This window comes from Rhinolophus ferrumequinum, chromosome 25, assembly GCF_004115265.2.
Source record: "Rhinolophus ferrumequinum isolate MPI-CBG mRhiFer1 chromosome 25, mRhiFer1_v1.p, whole genome shotgun sequence".
Classification (NCBI taxonomy): domain Eukaryota; kingdom Metazoa; phylum Chordata; class Mammalia; order Chiroptera; family Rhinolophidae; genus Rhinolophus; species Rhinolophus ferrumequinum.
In genome coordinates, this window is record NC_046308.1 from 24,105,357 (window position 1) to 24,121,695 (window position 16,339).

The window sequence follows — 16,339 nt, forward strand, 5'->3', positions numbered from 1 at the left end:
GTGGCTAGAGTAATGGCAGGGACAGTGTCCACGAGAAGTCTGGAAAGAGGTGCTGGACACAGGCAGCTGGACTCCTGGGAGAGAGGCCACTGCAGGAGCCCACCAGGAGCCAGGTCCTGATATGTGACATCCAAGGACCAGAGCTTGCCTGGGGTGTATGCAGAGAGGACGATGGCCCTGGAGCTGAGCCCTCCGGAGGGGCAGCGATGAGGACAGCCTGCCACGTGCCCAGAGGTCAGTCTGGGGGGGCGGGTTTGTTGGTAGGAACAGTGGCACTTGGATGCAGGCAGGGCCAGCCTGGTGTCCTTTCTGAGACCCTCTGGTGTGAGAGGAGAGGCCAGTGGGGTTTAAGGACATCCTCGCACACAGCCTCACTCTTGGCCCCATGAGCAGTGAGGGGTGTGTTCAAGAAGGAATGAGCATGGGACCTTCGCTGAGGGCATCCTGGTACGGGGATGGGTGGAAGGGAGAGCAGAGTCAGGTGCAGTCGATGGGATGGCAGCCTAGGCTGGTGATGTCCCATCAGGCCTGAGTCCTGTGTGGCCACAAGGGCTCTCTTTAGGACCACAGTACACAGGCTCTCAGAGCCCCTTTACTTTAGTTCCCGTCTGCCCTCCTCACAATCTTCTATGTGGATCAAATTAAAAAGATCAAAGAGCTCCAGTTTACTCATGTAGTAACTAGTTGTGGCCCAGTGAGTGGAGCTTACCATCTGCTGGAATCGCAGGTGGACACTCACAGGGTGGGGTCCCGGGTCACCGTGCAGCCGCAGCCTCCTTGACTGCAGGCCCAGCCTCCATCTGGCGCTCTACCAGCACTGGTCCCTCCATGACAGCCTGTGCAACACGTGCTACACTGCAGCCAGGTTCAAGCTGTGGTCTGTGCATGGGCAGAAGAGGCTCCAGGAGTTCCTTGCAGACATGGGGTGAGTGACCCCCTAGGCCCGGAGCCCCCCACCATGCAGCCCTCAAGGTAGAAGCTCCCCTTTCGTTGTGACGAATTTGGTCTTAGTATTGACCTGCTGCCTCTTTCTGTCATTGAGTTCCTCACTCTGAGTTTCCAGAATATCCTTTGAAGGCCCACACTAGGTTGTCCCTTGCTTGCAAACACTGGGACCCCTTGCGAGATACTCTCCCTCCCATTGGTGTTTCAGCAATTTCGATTTGAAGCCAGATCACTCGTTTGACTAGTGCTTGCTGTCTTTCCAGTCTCCCCTTGAAACAGGTGAAGCAGAAATTTCAGTCCATGGACATCTCCTTAAAGGAGAATTTGCGGGAGATGATTGAAGAGTCTGCAAATAAATTTGGGTAAACACATGTTTTTCTGCATTAAGCTTTGTTAAGGCTTCAACTTTAACTACATTCCTAAAACCATGGAAAAAACAAGAATGCACAAATGAGCATGACCTGTCTAGCTTGTCCTAAAGTTTTAAGACTTCGTGAAGTGCCCAAAAGGTCTAGAATCCTTAAATCCTAGGGCTGAGGTGCAGACGTTTGATGTCGACCTAGCCTGTCCCTCAGTGGGCACAGGAAACGGGCCCGGGAAGAGCCCCCTGGGGCCAGGTTCAGGCAAGCTCTGTCCCACCAGGTTGTCCAGCACCGCTGGAGGACCTGTGTCTGGCTGCTCCTGGCATCCTATGGTTGTGCTGCTGCCCGCATGCACAACCCAGCCTGACAACTACTACTCTGCCCCCAACCAGCTCAGCAGCTGTGGACGAGGCCCTCAGTGCCCTGGGTTACAGGGCTGGTATGTCAGGCCTTCTGACCCCCTCCTTTCTCTGACCAGAAAGGCTGTACTGATACATTGGTGGGAGGGGGACAGCAGCACATCTGCTCGCCTGGCCTAGCAGCGAGAGCTCACCCACAACTTGAGGACACTCCTACATACACGCAGAGGGACAGTCACATTGCCTCCTCTGGTTGCAGGATGAAGGACATGCGCATACAGACTTTCAGCATTCATTTTGGCTTCAAGCATAAGTTCCTGGCCAGTGATGTTGTCTTTGCCACGATGTCACTGATGGAGAGCCCCGAGAAAGACAGCTCAGGGACAGATAACTTCATCCAGGCTCTGGACAGTCTCTCCAGGTAGTGGCCGTGACCGTGGCCACCAGCCCGTCGGGCCACCTCTGGCCCTCAACCTCACATTGGCCAGGGAGGCGGGTCTCGGGGACCTTCAAGGTGGGAGTGACTGCATCTTGCAAAAGCTGCTCGAGTTTGAATTGAAATCAGGGTGCACCAGAGCCAGGCAGGTGGGAGGTGCACGAGACACATTTCCTGCCCATCTTTTACTATGTGTCACTTTCTCTTGAATCCCTTTCATTTCTTCTTTCCTTTTTTTTCACCTCTTACGGCATTATTTGTGTTCATTCGTATGTTTCTTCTAGTTTAATCATTTCTCATTTTCATTTTTCTTTTATTTCTAAGTTTTTTATTATCTCACCTGAGGTGTCATATTATTTTTTAATGTCTTTTAGCCTGATTTGAAATAAGACCTTACAGTTTTGACCATTTGGGGGCATGTGTTTATCGTGTACTTTCATGGTCAATAGGGGTGCTATTCTGCTTCTTATTCTATAGTAACTTTGAGAGGATTTGACCTTGATCCTCGTTGTTCATTTTTTTGTGAATTACCTTGATGTTTTTAGGAGGAGGCATGATTCAGACAGCTTTTCTAACTTCAGAGAGCTGCCACTCTGTTGCTTTTGTGTAGTGTTAAAAAAAGAAAAATATAGGGACCCACTTTCTGGGATTTCCTGGTCCTATTTCCTAGCACACCTTTTAAAAACAGCTTTACTGAACTATAATTCACGTAGCGTGTAATTCACCCATTTAAAGCATACAGTTCAGTGGCTTTTAGTATATTCACAAGGTTGTGCAAACATCATCACTATCTAATTTTAGAATATTTTCATTACCCCCAAAAGAAACCCTGCTGCCCTTAGCCATCACCTCCCAAATCCCCCATCTCATAGCCGTGGGCAACCACTAATCTACTTTCTGTCTCCATGGATTTGCTATCCTGGACATTTCATGTCAGTGGAATCAGACTATACGTGGTCCTTTAGGTGCTGGCTTCTTTCACTTAGAATAATGTTTTTCAAGGTTCATCCATTTCATAGCATGTGTCAGAATTTCATTCCTTTTTATTGCAAATAATATTCTATTACAGAGATAAACATTTTATTAATCCATTCAACAGTTGGTGGGCATTTGGGTAGTTTCTGCCTTTTGACTATTATGAATAATACTGCCATAAACGTGGTTTCATTTCTCTTCAGTATATGCCTAGGAATGGACTTGCTGGGTCATATGTTAACTATATATATTTAACCTTTTGAGGAACTGCCAGACTTTTACTGGCAGACTTTTACAAAGTACCATTTTACATTCTCACCAGCAGTATATGGGAATTTGAATTTCTCAACATCCTTGTCAACACTTGTTCTTGTCTGTTTGATTACACCCATCCGAGCAGGTATGAAGTGGTATCTCATCATAGCATTTCCTTGATGGCTAATGATGCGGAGCAGCTTTTCACGTGCTTATTAACCATTTGTATATATCTCGTTTTGAGAATTGTCTATTTAAGTCCTTTGCCCATTTTTAAATTGGGTTGTCTTTGTTATTGCGGTGTAAGAATCGTTTTATATATTCAAAATACAAGTCCACTGTCAGAATGATTTGCAAATATTAGTATCTGGTGTAAGGAACGGGTCCAACTAATTTTTTTGTGTATGACATGCAATTGTTGTACCGTAATTTATTGAAAAGACTTCTTTCCCCCATTGAATTATTTTGTCATCCATGTTGAAAATCAGTTGACTGTAAATAGGGAAATTTACTCCTAGACATTCAATTCTAGTCTACCAATCAATATACCTATACTTACGGCAGTACCACACTGTTTTGGTTACTGTAGCTTTGTAGCAAGTTTTAGCTATTCTGGGTTCCTTGGATTTCCATAAATTTTAGGATCAGCTTGTCATTTCTGCAAAGAAGTCAGAATGTGTTGAATTTATAGCTCAATTTGGGGAGTATTGCTATCTTGATACTACTAAGACTTTCAATCCATGAACATGGGATGGTTTTCCATTTCATAGTGATATGTCTAGAGTGGGTCTTGTTTCATGTATTATACTAGGTTCTTGAGTGAGCCTTTTCAATCTTAGGCTCTGTCTTGAAGATTGAGAATGCTTTTGTGCTGTTTCTTTACTACCCCCTTACACACACACACACACACACACACACATACACACATACACACACACACACACTTACATCAGTTTTATTTTCTTCCCAGACTTCCTGGAACAATGCTCTGTCTCTTATTTTTGCCTTATATTAGGTTGGTGCAAAAGTAACTGCCGTTTAAAAGTTTTAAAATAGTTGCAAAAACCACAATTACTTTTGCACGAATCTAATATTTCCATGTCTTTGTCTTGTTATTGATGTTAAGGATTTTTTTTTATTGATTTTATCCTCTTGCCTTTGAAAGTGAATTTATTTATTTATTTATTTTTAAGCCCTTTTTTTTTTTTTTTTTTTTTTTTTTTTTTTTTTTTTAAGTTTTATTGGGGAATATTGGGGAATGGTGTGTTTCTCCAGGGCCCATCAGCTCCAAGTCGTTGTCCTTCAATCTCGTGGAGGGCGCAGCTCAGCTCCAAGTCCAGTTGCCATTTTCAATCTTTAGTTGCAGGGGCGCAGCCCACCATCCTATGTGGGAATTGAACCAGCAACCATGTTGTTCAGAGCTCATGCACTAACCAGCTTACCCATCCGGCCACCCCTCCGGAAGCTCAGCGGCAGCTTGTTATCTTCAATCTAGTTGTGGAGGGCGCAGCTCACTGGCCCATGTGGGAATCGAACCAGCAACCCTGTTGTTCAGAGCTTGTGCTCTAACCAATTAGGCCATCTCTTCGCTCCAGAATTTTTTATTTTTTTGCAATCATTTTACTTTCCACAAACACTTCCTAGTTTCTGATGGTTCCTTTTTCATCACATCCTGTTCTTTGTTTACAAATCTAGTGGTTGCCCAAATCTCTTTGAAGATACTGGAGTTCATTTTAAGTTTTCTTTTGTTCTCCAAATTATCTCTACATCCTCTAGGGTCATGTTTTAAGGCCCCAGGTGTTTCTCAAATGTCTAGTGGTTCTTTGCATTCAAGAGGCAGGCTGTGGAACCCTGTGTCTCTGGATAGCACAGCCTGCTATCCAGAAGCCATCGCTTAATCTTGATGGATGCGGGTCCATTGTGACACTTGGGGACCCTTAACTTCTAGGTGCAGAGACTTCGCTTGAGGATCTCACTTCTCCATGAGGGTTCATTTTAACGTACTCAGAAGGGAACCCTCTTTTTTGTAAGGATAGGGTAAAAATCCATCTGTCAAGTGGTGGGGTCCCTGGTCCTCCCCACAGCCTTTGACTAGGCCTCTTCTCTGTTAGAGGACCTTCCGGGGCCTGCTGAGCAGAGTCTTCTCACCTCTGTTGGCTTTTAGTCTCCTGCCTTCTGACACTAGCACCCCTTCCCACCTCTCATGTCCATCACTTTGGGTTTATCCATTTTTTATTATTTCTTTTCACATGAAAGGGAACTCAGGAGGGCAAGAAATAAACTCATCCCTACTCTCCCTCCTGACCCAGGAACCAAGAGTTCCATTTGACTCTGTGCTGAAGCTGTGTATCTGCCGTGTTGCAGGAGTAACCTGGACAAGCTGTACCTCGGCCTGGAACTTGCCAAGAAGCAGCTGCGAGCTACTCAGCAGATCATTGCCAGCTGCCTCTGCACCAACCTCGTCATCTCCCAGGGGCCTTTCCTCTACTGCTCCCTCATGGAGGTCAGGCTTCTTAGGACTATAGGCAGGCACAGGGCTACACGTGCTGGCGGCCCTCTCTGACCATCTGTTTCCTTCTCTCAGGGCACTCCAGATGTCGTGCTATTCTCCAAGCCAGCGTCCCTGAGCCTGCTCAGCAGACACCTGCTCAAGTCCTTTGTGTGTTCGGTGAGGAGCGGGGTGGGTGGTTGCTGGAAGGCAGGAGCTCAGAGCAGCACCCAGACTGGGCACTAGAAGCTGACTTGGGGTGCTGGTGGTTATTCACCAGCTACAAGGTCTGGGCAGACTCCTACCTTTTCTTTGAGCTGGGTTTTCCTCAGCTGACCCCTAGAAACCTCCCAATTCCCACAAGCTCTGATTTTTTCACTCATTGTACTGATCATTCAGATGAGTAGGGAGGGGCCTCACGGAGTATGTGGGGCTGGGACTTGTGCTCCACTGTTGCAGATCAGGGGAAGATGAGGTTGCTTGGAGTACATACTTGCTTCCCAGCAAAAGTTTGTTTTCTGGGCTGACTTTCCCTTTTCTGTGTGTGGTTCCATCTTCCCTATGGCCTAACAACCTTATTTGCTTTGGTACAGGACTCCCCCCTTACCTCCTCCCTGCCGACTCACCTGGCATTCAGGCAGGGTCCCTACCCCGATAACGTTGGCTTCTCCCCAGGTATGGTTGAGGAAAGGATGATCCCACACATTTCAGCAAAGTCTTACTTTGCTTCCAGGATGAAGGTTTACATGGGGGCTAGTTTAAAAAACATATTGAATAGGAGGTTGATGTTATACTACTGAAATGACCAAGATATGATTATCTGAGTGTTATGTGAAGACAGTCAATTAATGACAAAAGGTAAAACAGGCAAACCATGAATTCTAAAGTCCTCTAAGCTGGGTTTAAATCTCAGCTTCCTCATTTACCACTTGTTTGATGTGAGGTCAATTATTTGACCCCCTAAGCCTCAGTTTCCGCATCTGTAGAATGGGTGAGCAAATACCTACTTCATAGGTCCATTCATTTATCAGACGTTTATTAAGCATCCACTATCTGCTGGGCACTGATGTCCTTCAGTCCTGGACAGACCATGACAGTTGGTCACCTTCATTGGGTGTGGGTGCCGTGGGCACAGCAGTGAAGGAAACACTCCAGTCTCCATGTTGAGTAAGCACACCTGCTAGCAAGAGGAACAGACGAGGAATGAGTACATGCAGTGTCGGGTATGGTACACGCCATAGAGAAGATGAAGCCAGATGAGGGCGAAGGGCTTGGTTGGGGAGGGCCTTCTGGAGGAGGTGATAACTATGTCAGGACTAAAAGGAGGTGAGAGAGGGAACAGCTAAGGGGCAGTGGGGCCATGACCCGCAGCACAAAAGCCCTGTGGTGGCTTGTCGGGGTTTAAACCTCTCTTCTGGTGAAATGGAGGCTTTGGTGGAGGGAGCAGTTCCTACTGTCAAGATTCTGGGCGCTGAGTGCTACTCACCTTGTGGGGCCGTGACAGGGTGCATTTTGCCTCCATAGACAAAGAACCGGCGCTGCAAGCTGCTGCCTTTGGTGATGGCTGCCCCGCTGAATGTGGAGCAGGGCACAGTGACCGTGGTGGGCATCCCCCCAGAGACCGACAGCTCGGACAGAAAGAAGTGAGCGGGGTTTTACGTGTCCTGGAAGCTTGGAGGGCGCAGGGTATCATTGGCTCATGGGCCCTGTGGAGTTGGGTGAGGTTTACCCTCAAGGCCATACTAAGGACAGCCTTTTCCTTCACGAGGCAGGGCTGTGAGGGCTTCAATCCATGGGCAGCAGGTTAGCCACTCTCCTGTTGGATATTCGGGTTATTTCCAGCTCTTTGTTATTGTTAATAACGTGCCAGTGCGTCTGAGAATGCACAAGCTTATCTTCTTGCACTTCTGAGAAGCTTCTCCCACCGTCTTCTATATGTCTTTCCTGCCCTTTCGCTGCCTCATCAACTTTGTGCTCTTGCCCTCCTCCTGCAGCAGGGTGGGGTTTCCTCCTGTACACTCCTTCCAGACCTGGTGTCGGCCAGCCGGCAGGGCCAAGGGGCTCCCTGATTCTTCCTGCTGCCCCTCAGTGCTCCGCATAGCCAGAGAACCTGGTGACTAATCCCAGGGGCTGTCTGTCACCGTCCTTAGGTGTCTTTGCCTCCCAGGACCGACCAATCAGTGCACTGGATCCAGTGCTCCCCAGCAGGTCCCATAAGATGACCTTGGACAGAAGCCGAGTGACAGTGGGTAGCAGTATGCTGCCACTCGGCTTCCTGGTGGGGCAGCTTGAGGGGCTGAGGACTGCACAGTGTCCTGCACCCCTCATTTTTCCCAATGAGCCTTTGTTAGCCTCTGCCATGGAGGACACTGGTCCTAGATCCAGATAATCCTAGCTCTCCTGTTGTGACCTTTGACTTCCTTTCATGTCTGCAAAGGCCATTTAGTAGACAGTTAGGAGACAATGGACCTTTTTAAGACAAGTGCTTCTGTGTTGCTGGGCTGATCTCCAAAGCTCCACTCTGGGTCTCCAGTTCATGGTCACGCAGGTTGGAGCTTGCCAGGGGCTCCTGGCCTGGGTTCCTAAGGCGACCAGTGAGCACTTTCCCTGTGGTCATCACAGCCGCTTGTGTGCCCACTCCACGTCAGTTTGTCATTATACGTCGTATGTGTAACCAGGTGGTTAGCGTTAGCTCTGACCGGTGCACATAGGCTTCAGTGAGAGTTGCCATGGAGCCTTGAAGTACATGCCCCTTCCCTGCCCGTATTCCATGGTGGACCAGGAGCCCCTGCCCTACAACTCATACCCCCTGCTGCCAGCCCTTACCTGCCTCAGTGCTGATCCCCCAGGGGGGTTGGCCCGTGCTCCAGGCTATCTCCCTGCTGCCCTGCGCTCTCAGCAGCTCCGGGTGTTCCTGCCTCCTGCCCTTGCTGGGCCTAGTTCCAGTCATACGCCGCAGCCTGTGCCTGCAGCCTGCTCCCAGTCCTACCCTGCTGTGTGTGACCTGGTCTCTTCTGAGACCCCCTATCCCAGCACAGCTCCCGCTGAGCCTCTATCTCTCACCTGCTGCAGCTGCCAGTGTGGTGCCAGGCATGAGGGAGGCTGCAGTCAGGACTCTGCATGCAGCCCGGGGGGTTAGAGAGGGACATTCACACCCTGAGGGTTGAGAAGGGCTCAGCTGGGTGCAGGTGAGGAGCCGCAGTGACAGGCAGTGAGTGGGAGTGAGGCTTCGGAGGGCAGCGGCCCGGGAAGAGACACAAGTGCTGATGGGCGGAACCGTTGGCTGGGGAGGAGTCTAGGCCAACTTCAGCGTCTGTCCTGGGGGCATGGGAAGGGTCCACTGCAGTGTCCAGGCCCCCAGTGAGCCTCTTACATGTCCACAGCTTTTTTGGGCGGGCATTTGAGAAGGCAGCAGAAGGCACCAACTCCCGGACACTGCACAACTATTTCGACCTCTCAGGTAAGAGTCCGCTGCACTGGGACCCCTTCAAGGTCCACTCTGGCCTTGGAACTGGGGATGCTGGGTACCTTGCCAGCAGACCTCTTGTCTTCCTGGAACCAGCCCTGGGCCCGGCTGTTCTAGGCAGCTCAGGGAGCTCGGGCACGCCTTGAGCCCCGCATCCTCGTCTGGGCCCTGAGGTAGCAAGTGTTGCCCAGGGGGACAAAGGCCTGGCTCTGGCCCTACAATCCAGCCCTTGAGACCACTTCACCAAACAGCCGGAGGACTGACCGCTAGGGCCTCCAGGGCCCACTCTCACCTATCAGGGTCACCTGCCCCTTCAGTGAGATGCAGAAGCAGCAGGGCCTGCGGTGACCCAGCGGTGCTCCCTCCATGGCTGTGCTGGCCAACCGTGCAGGCCAGCGGCTCTTGTCTGTGTTGGCGTAGAGGTCCTGCCTGAAGCTGCCATATAGTCCTGTGTGATGGCTCAAGCACTGGCCCCACCCATGTATTGCACGAGCCCACAGTATGGAAGAGCCTTGCCCAAGTGGGGGCTTTGGGGGAACCACACCTACAGTTCCTCCAGTGGCCCCCACATCACCCCGCAGCTTCTCTAGACGCCAGCACGGAACACGACTTACATTTGGCCATATTTGCTTTTCATTCTTGCTGACAGATTTTAAGTAAAACAGACATGTTGACGTTTCACCCTTTTATTGTCTGCTCGGGCCGCCATAACAAAATACCACAGACTGAGGGGTTTAAACAACAGACTATGATTTCTCACCATTCTGGAGGCTAGAAGTCTGTTTTTTTCTGAAGCCTCTCTCCTTGGTTTGTAGGCAATCCTCCTCACTGTGTCCTTAGATGGTTGCCATCTAATGAGGGCGCATGTGCTTGTCTGAGTCTGGTGGCCCCCAGAGATGGGGGCAGTTTGCATTGTGTCCCTCTTCTACGGAAGAGGGCACTGAAGCTGAGAGACTGGCCAGAGCAGGACAAAGGCTGGCTTCCTGCCTAACCTCAGGGCCTCTCACAACCCACTAAGGGGTAGCGCTCTGTGTCGGGCAGGGTGGGAAGGCCCATCTCTGCCCAGGACTGTAGTGTTCTGATTCCTCACGTCCTCCGTGTCCCTTCCATTGCCTGTCACTGCTGGTCCCCTGGCTGCCTGGAGGGTCCTTCCCACAGACTGTAGTTCTGGCCTCACCAACAGGACAGTTGGAAGTTTCTGAGGATTAAATACAAAGGGATGGAGAAGCATAACCTCATCGTCCAGAAGATTCCAGGCCATCAAGGAGCCACGTCCACTTTGGAATGTGTTGGAGACTTCCAGTCCTGGATGGTTGGGAGGAGGGAGTTAATGTGCCCTGACTTGTTTTTTTCACTTCTCCCTCACGCCTGTCCCTATTCCTCCCATCTCACAAGATGTTTTTCTTTCATTACTGCAGTAATTGAACTGAAAGCGGAGGATCGGAGCAAGTTTCTGGACGCTCTTGTTGCTCTCCTGTCCTGAGGGTGAGTGGGGTCGGGTAGGGGTGGCCCTGCCACAAAACCAATGCTGCTGAACGCCCCTCTGATTCCCTGCTGTGGTTGCCCAGCTATTTTCTTCCTCAAGCCAGGCTTTTACTTGGGCCTCAGATCAGAGCGGGGCTTCTGAGGAGATTTGGGGCCAACACATTTTTCCCAAGGATGTCTGTCCCTGGGCTGGCAGCAGTGCCACAATGGGGCATTTTTGAGGGAGCTAATTACATTAAGCTCCTGGGAACCCTTCAAAAACGGCTGGCATTTGCCCTCTCCTTCCCAGCCACACCGTGGACGAGGCATCAGTGAGGGACAAACAGGCTTCATGGCCCTGCCAGTAAGGAGGGCGCCCCTTGGGGGCCACCTGGAACCTTATTGCCCCTCTCAGCCTCATATCAGGCCCTGGGCTGGAGCCCACAGGGGCATCTATTCAGGCTCCTGTGTGCTTGAGTTTTGAGAAAGCAAAGCTGTTGGCAGCCACTCAGCTGGGAATTATAAAATGTCGGCTCTACATGAACCTGCACCAGCATACGACTATAACTGAAGTCCTGTGACACTAGATACTTCTCCAGCCAGGGCTTTCCCCACTGCCCCTATGGCACGTTGAGGGCCCCTCAGGAAACAGGTCATAGCTGACCAGGTCGGGGCCTGCTCTGTGGCTAGTGACCCCTCCTCAGCACGTGACCCCCACACAGTGGATTCCCACGCCCAGCCCTGCATCTCCCTGAGCCACGGCCAGGACCACTGCTGTGGCAGACAGTCCTGTCAAGGCTCTGAGCTAGGGGCGCCCCTTATGCCAGCCCAGGGTCCTGTCTCCCCCGTCCATGGTGAGCTGGAAGCTATGGGGGCAGGCTCCCTTCCCTTGTTGAGGACCAGTAGGCTGTGCTGAGAAAGCCATAGGGGTTTTCAGGGACCCCACAGACCCTCTCTCAGGTTGGGCTGGGATGCTCAGCCCCATTGGGGAGGGGCTCTGGGATCAGACTCATAGAGTCTTCAGCCAGGTCTGTCAAGTACCTCACCAGGCTGCACCTGTTTTCTCATTCGAAACGGGCCTGACACCCCTTGTTGCCAAACCTCAGCACAGGGCCTTAAGATGGGGGAGTAAGTTTATGACCCAAATCAAAGGTGACAAGTGGCGCTGTCAGGCAGTGGGACTGGCATTTGAGGCAGCCTGCATCCTGCTCAGTGATGATGCCAGTGCTACCATGTATCTTTCCACCGAGACAGGGTATAGGGTGGGCCAGCCAGAAAGGGTGAAGAGCAGCATGCTGGGGGGTCAGGGGGAGCTGCTCCAGACAAGCGGAGCGTCACCATGGGACTGAGACTGGACAAACCACCAGGTGGGGTCCGCAAGGTGAGAAGGTGCTGACAGACTTGAGGCCTTTGGGGGTTCTCAAGCGGATGAGAGCCTGGACCTGGCCAGGGGGATGCTGTGAAGGACAGCAGGTGCCTCAGTGGTTCTGGGGTGGCCTTCACCCCATATGAGTGGTGGAAACTACTCAGCATCAGTAGCCCAGCATGTCAGAGGGAAGGCCAAGATAGTGTGTTTACTCTGGGGAGACAGCAGAATTGTTTGAAATTTCTATTTTCTTTTTTTCTTTTCCAGAGTTTGATTTCTTCAGAAATGACCTTCTCTTTATTTATACTAACTGGCTTTTATTTAGGTTGTAAGTTATGGGCATAGTTTTAGATACTGGGACAGTGGGTTTTAATGAAATAAAAATGGTTCTTTTAGGTTCGGTGCCCCAGTCTTTACTCTGATCATAGGGCCAGCACTTGATTGTGCCCTGAGCCTTCCATAGGTCCACACTAGCCTTGATCCTATGGCCTGGGCACCCTCAAGGCCCAGGAGGAAATCAGCATCCTGGAGTGGGGGTGGGGGTGGAGACAGCAATGGGCAGAGGCCTGGCCCCTGAGCACCTGGGCCTGCACACGGCGCCTGCACACGGCACCTGCACTGACCACTGCCCCGCGGTGCCAGTCAGAACCTGGCTCCGTCCACCCTCCCACCACTTCCTCCTGTCTGCCTGGCTTTGGCAGCACCTCAAGTTCTCAGAGTGGGGCTGCTGTGGGGGCTGCTAAGGCCCTCAGTGCTATGGGGCCCGTTCTGTGCAGCTCACCCATTGCTGGGAGCTCAGGCCACCAGATGTTTCAGCCTCCCTGGAAGTCCTGCTCAACTGGTTCTGCTATGGCCACCCTGAGTCCCTCTGGGCCCGTGTCCTGGGGTTCTCCCCACCCCCCCTGCCCCCCAAGGAGACTGGCCAAGCCTGGGAGACTCCTTGCCACTGGATATGACCCAGGCATTTCTGGACAGGGGCCCTGAGGCCAGGGTTGGGGGCAGATGCCAAGTCTTCCTGCTGGCCAGCCAGTCTTGAAGCGCCAACCCACAGCCTCCCCTCCCACCACTCTCCCCTGTACCCTCCACTCCCATCTACTGTTCTCTTCTGCCCTGGCCTTTGACAGAAGGTAAAAATGCATTCATTCAAAGTGCCTAGAACAGGACTGGAAGCAAAGAGCTCTTCGATGGCTGTAACAGCTCTGGTTTGCTCTGCCCTCCTGGCACCCCCACCCCCAGGTGTCTGGCCAGGGCCAATGGGTCCCACCCATAGGAGGAAGGTCACAGAGGGGGCTCCCAGAAAGTCACAGGTGCTGAAGGTCGGCACAAGTCTGGGATGGCTGCCAGTCCCACAGAGTGGGCACAGGTCCTGCACAGAGCCACGCCTAAGACTGGCAGAAGAGCCCGGACGGAACGGTTGGAGCTGAGCTGGGGCACTCTCCAGGCAGCTGGCTGTGGGGCCTCTTCCCCATGGGAGCTTGTCGACCATCTAGCTCTGCTGGATCCCAGCACACATATCTGAATTCACCCTTATTCCCACTGCACTGTTGGCAGAAAGTGCCCAGTTGGTGATGTACAGATGTCTGGCCATTTGATGTGACCCAGAGAGATAGGTGAGCCCTGAAAGAGCAGGTGGAAAACATCCAGCAGCCTGGCAGCCCACCCTCAGCACTTAGTGCATCCCAAGTATCCCCTCCACACATACACACAACACACTGTCTTGGGAGGGGGTGGGTCCAACCTGCATCCTCTGCTGGGGTCTCCTCCCTCCAGGCCCCATGACTTAGCAGAGGCTCTTCTGACCACACTTCTTACCTTCCTGGGTTGTAGTGATCTGTGGTTTCCTACCCAGCAGGAAAGTGATCAGGTGGCAGGGAGGACCCTAGAAAAGGCTGTGGGATCTTATAGACCCCAGAAGCCAGCTGTGGGAGGACCTCAGGAGTCTTTCAGGGAGGAGTCCGTGGGTAAGTGGATGCATGGGGGCTGCTGGGCATAGGCGACTGGACAGAACAACACAGGTGGGAGGGTATTCAAACCATTTACTAAGCAAATTCTTACCGTCCCCCAAGCTGCGAAGGGGAGCAGGGCCCTAGCCCCACACTCAGGATCTGGTGCCCATACGCCTCCTCTGGGGAACTGCTGGGGTGAGGGAGGTCCAGGCCAAGTCTCTTGGTCCCTCTGGACTCAGGCCCCGCTGATGGGGTAAAAGCCAGCTGCACACATCCTTCAGGCAGCTCAGGTTGGGGGCCCTGGGTCCTCCGACTGCCCCTCTGAATTAGCAGGAGCCGCGGGAAAGTACGGTGGCATCCAAGACCCCAAGGGACAGGGAGAGAAGTGGAATCTTCAGTCCACTGCCCAAATAGCCCGCGACCCACCCACGTTGGAGCCAGCACTGTACACGGAAAAAGAAATAAGTCCTCTCAAGTGCGCGTTGCACGCGCAGGGCAGGGCAGGGCTGGGCGAGTGGCAGTCAGAGTGGACCCGCTGCGGGTGCGGGCAGGATCCCGTCGGTGGTGCACATCCCGGGCGCAGAGCTGGGCGTTCCGCGGAACCTGTGCGCAGCGCGGCCCAACGAAAGTCTCCATCCTTGCGGGGCTCTGGCCAATCCAGCTCGCGGGTGCAGCTGGCGCGAGGGGCCACGCAGAGCCCAGCGCCCTCAGACGTAGTTCTTCTTGTCATAGTTGCTGCCGGCCGCGGGCCGCCGAGGCGCCGAGTATTTGACGGGAAAGCTGAGGTCGGGGCGGCCGGCGCAGACCCAGGCGCCGCAGCACACGAGGCCGCCGCCGCACATGAGCAGCGCGGAGGCCGCCCAACCGATGTACAGCGCCGCGCCCAGCTCGTACTTCTGCGACATGGGCACGCTCGGGTCGTAGAACTCACGAACTACGATGTTGGCGAACCAGCAGAGCGGCACCAGCGCCAGCAGTCCGCAGAGCGCGTAGAGTGCGCCGCCCGTGAGGGCCACACGCGCCTTACCAGGACCCGGGGCTACGCAGGTGGTGCACTGCGCGCCCGCCAGGGTCACGAAGAGTGCGACGAGCGCCAGCAGTACGGCGCTCACGGTGAGCGCCCGCGCCGCCTGCACCTCGGTCGTCAGCGCCAGCACCGAGTCGTACACCTTGCATTGCATGTGCCCGGTGCTCTGCACTACACACGACATCCACAGCCCCCTCCAGGTGGTCTGCGCCGTCACGATGTTGTGATCCAGGAAGGCGGTCACCTGCCACATAGGCAGCGCGCACGCCAAGATCAGGCCCACCCAGCCCACCAGGCACAACACCAGGCCGAGGATCTCTAGCGCCGCCGATCCCATGGCTGGACGTGAGGCGCGCGCCCGAAGGCCCGGGGACCTCGGGGTGGGGGCGTGGAGGCTGCGGTGCCTCGGCCAAGCGGGTCGGCGCCCTGCACGGACCCTGGTGCCTTTGCGCCCCCGCGCCCGCTCACCGCCCTCCGCCTGTTCGCCCCAAAGTCCGCCGCACAGCCTCAGATCTGCCAGCCGCTCCGCAGGGGCTTCCCATTTGAAGGTTGGAGGCCGGACTCTGTCCCTCGGACCCGGCCCTCCGGCCCCGAGCAGCCAATCGGCGCGCAGACCATCGGCCCACAGCCAATCATGGCGACCCCCGGCAGCGTGCTGTTTGGGAAACAACTACGCCTGGGAGTAGCGGAGAGCGCTGGGACCGCTTCCCGCGCGGCCACCGCCCCCAAGCCTCCACCCCCTGTTGTCCTAATTGCAGCCGAGCGCGTTCCATCTCATGAGTGTTCCTGCCTCGCCATTTCAGGAGCTGCATGACCCTCAACTTCCTCCGCCACTTCCCCGTATGAGCCTGATGGTCCCCTACCCCCCAGGCCAGCTCCATGCTTCCCTGGCCATGGTCTGCGGGAGCCCCCACCATCACCACGTCTCAGAGACCATCGTGGGGGACTCTTGCTGCCTCTTCTCCTGGGTCACAGCTCGTTCTATTCCTCCAGAAAATTCGCCCTGGAGTCCAAACCCGACCCCGGCCCCTTCTCAGAACACTTACTGTGCGGGTGCCTCTCCCACAGGCCGAGAGACCAGGCAGGATTGTGAAGGTCAGACTGGCCTCCGCCCTCCTCTAAAGTCCTGCCCAGCGCCACCTTGCACCTGATCACTACCTCCCTGGGGCCTGAGGCCCCAGCATGAAGCAGGCAGCACAGGGACCTTTCCGCACGGGCCTCCGGGTACCCCCCATTCTACCCCTGCCTTG

The 16,339-nt window shown here is 53.5% G+C and overlaps 2 protein-coding genes across 3 annotated transcripts in view; one reads left to right on the top strand and one right to left on the bottom strand.

Annotated features, from left to right (window-relative positions):
- CDC45 (cell division cycle 45) overlaps positions 1–12,636 on the top strand; it is a 32,823-nt gene extending 20,187 nt beyond the window's left edge. The window contains exons 11-19 of one of the 2 annotated variants that reach the window (XM_033098473.1): positions 794–925; positions 1,209–1,307; positions 1,926–2,087; positions 5,697–5,835; positions 5,917–6,000; positions 7,345–7,463; positions 9,204–9,280; positions 10,705–10,771; positions 12,384–12,636. In XM_033098473.1, coding sequence (XP_032954364.1) covers positions 794–925; positions 1,209–1,307; positions 1,926–2,087; positions 5,697–5,835; positions 5,917–6,000; positions 7,345–7,463; positions 9,204–9,280; positions 10,705–10,769 — 877 coding nt within the window. In that variant the 3' untranslated portion in view covers positions 10,770–10,771; positions 12,384–12,636. Of the gene's footprint in view, positions 1–793; positions 926–1,208; positions 1,308–1,925; positions 2,088–5,696; positions 5,836–5,916; positions 6,001–6,413; positions 7,305–7,344; positions 7,464–9,203; positions 9,281–10,704; positions 10,772–12,383 lie in introns of those variants that run through there. The other variant, XM_033098474.1, reaches the window with a different exon arrangement.
- Positions 12,637–14,136: 1,500 nt separating this feature from the next.
- CLDN5 (claudin 5) lies at positions 14,137–15,722 on the bottom strand. The gene is given in 2 exon segments (XM_033097116.1): positions 14,137–15,456; positions 15,459–15,722. Coding segments are annotated over 2 exon segments (936 nt in total). The 5' UTR covers positions 15,708–15,722; the 3' UTR covers positions 14,137–14,769.
- Between the last annotated feature and the right edge of the window lie 617 nt (positions 15,723–16,339).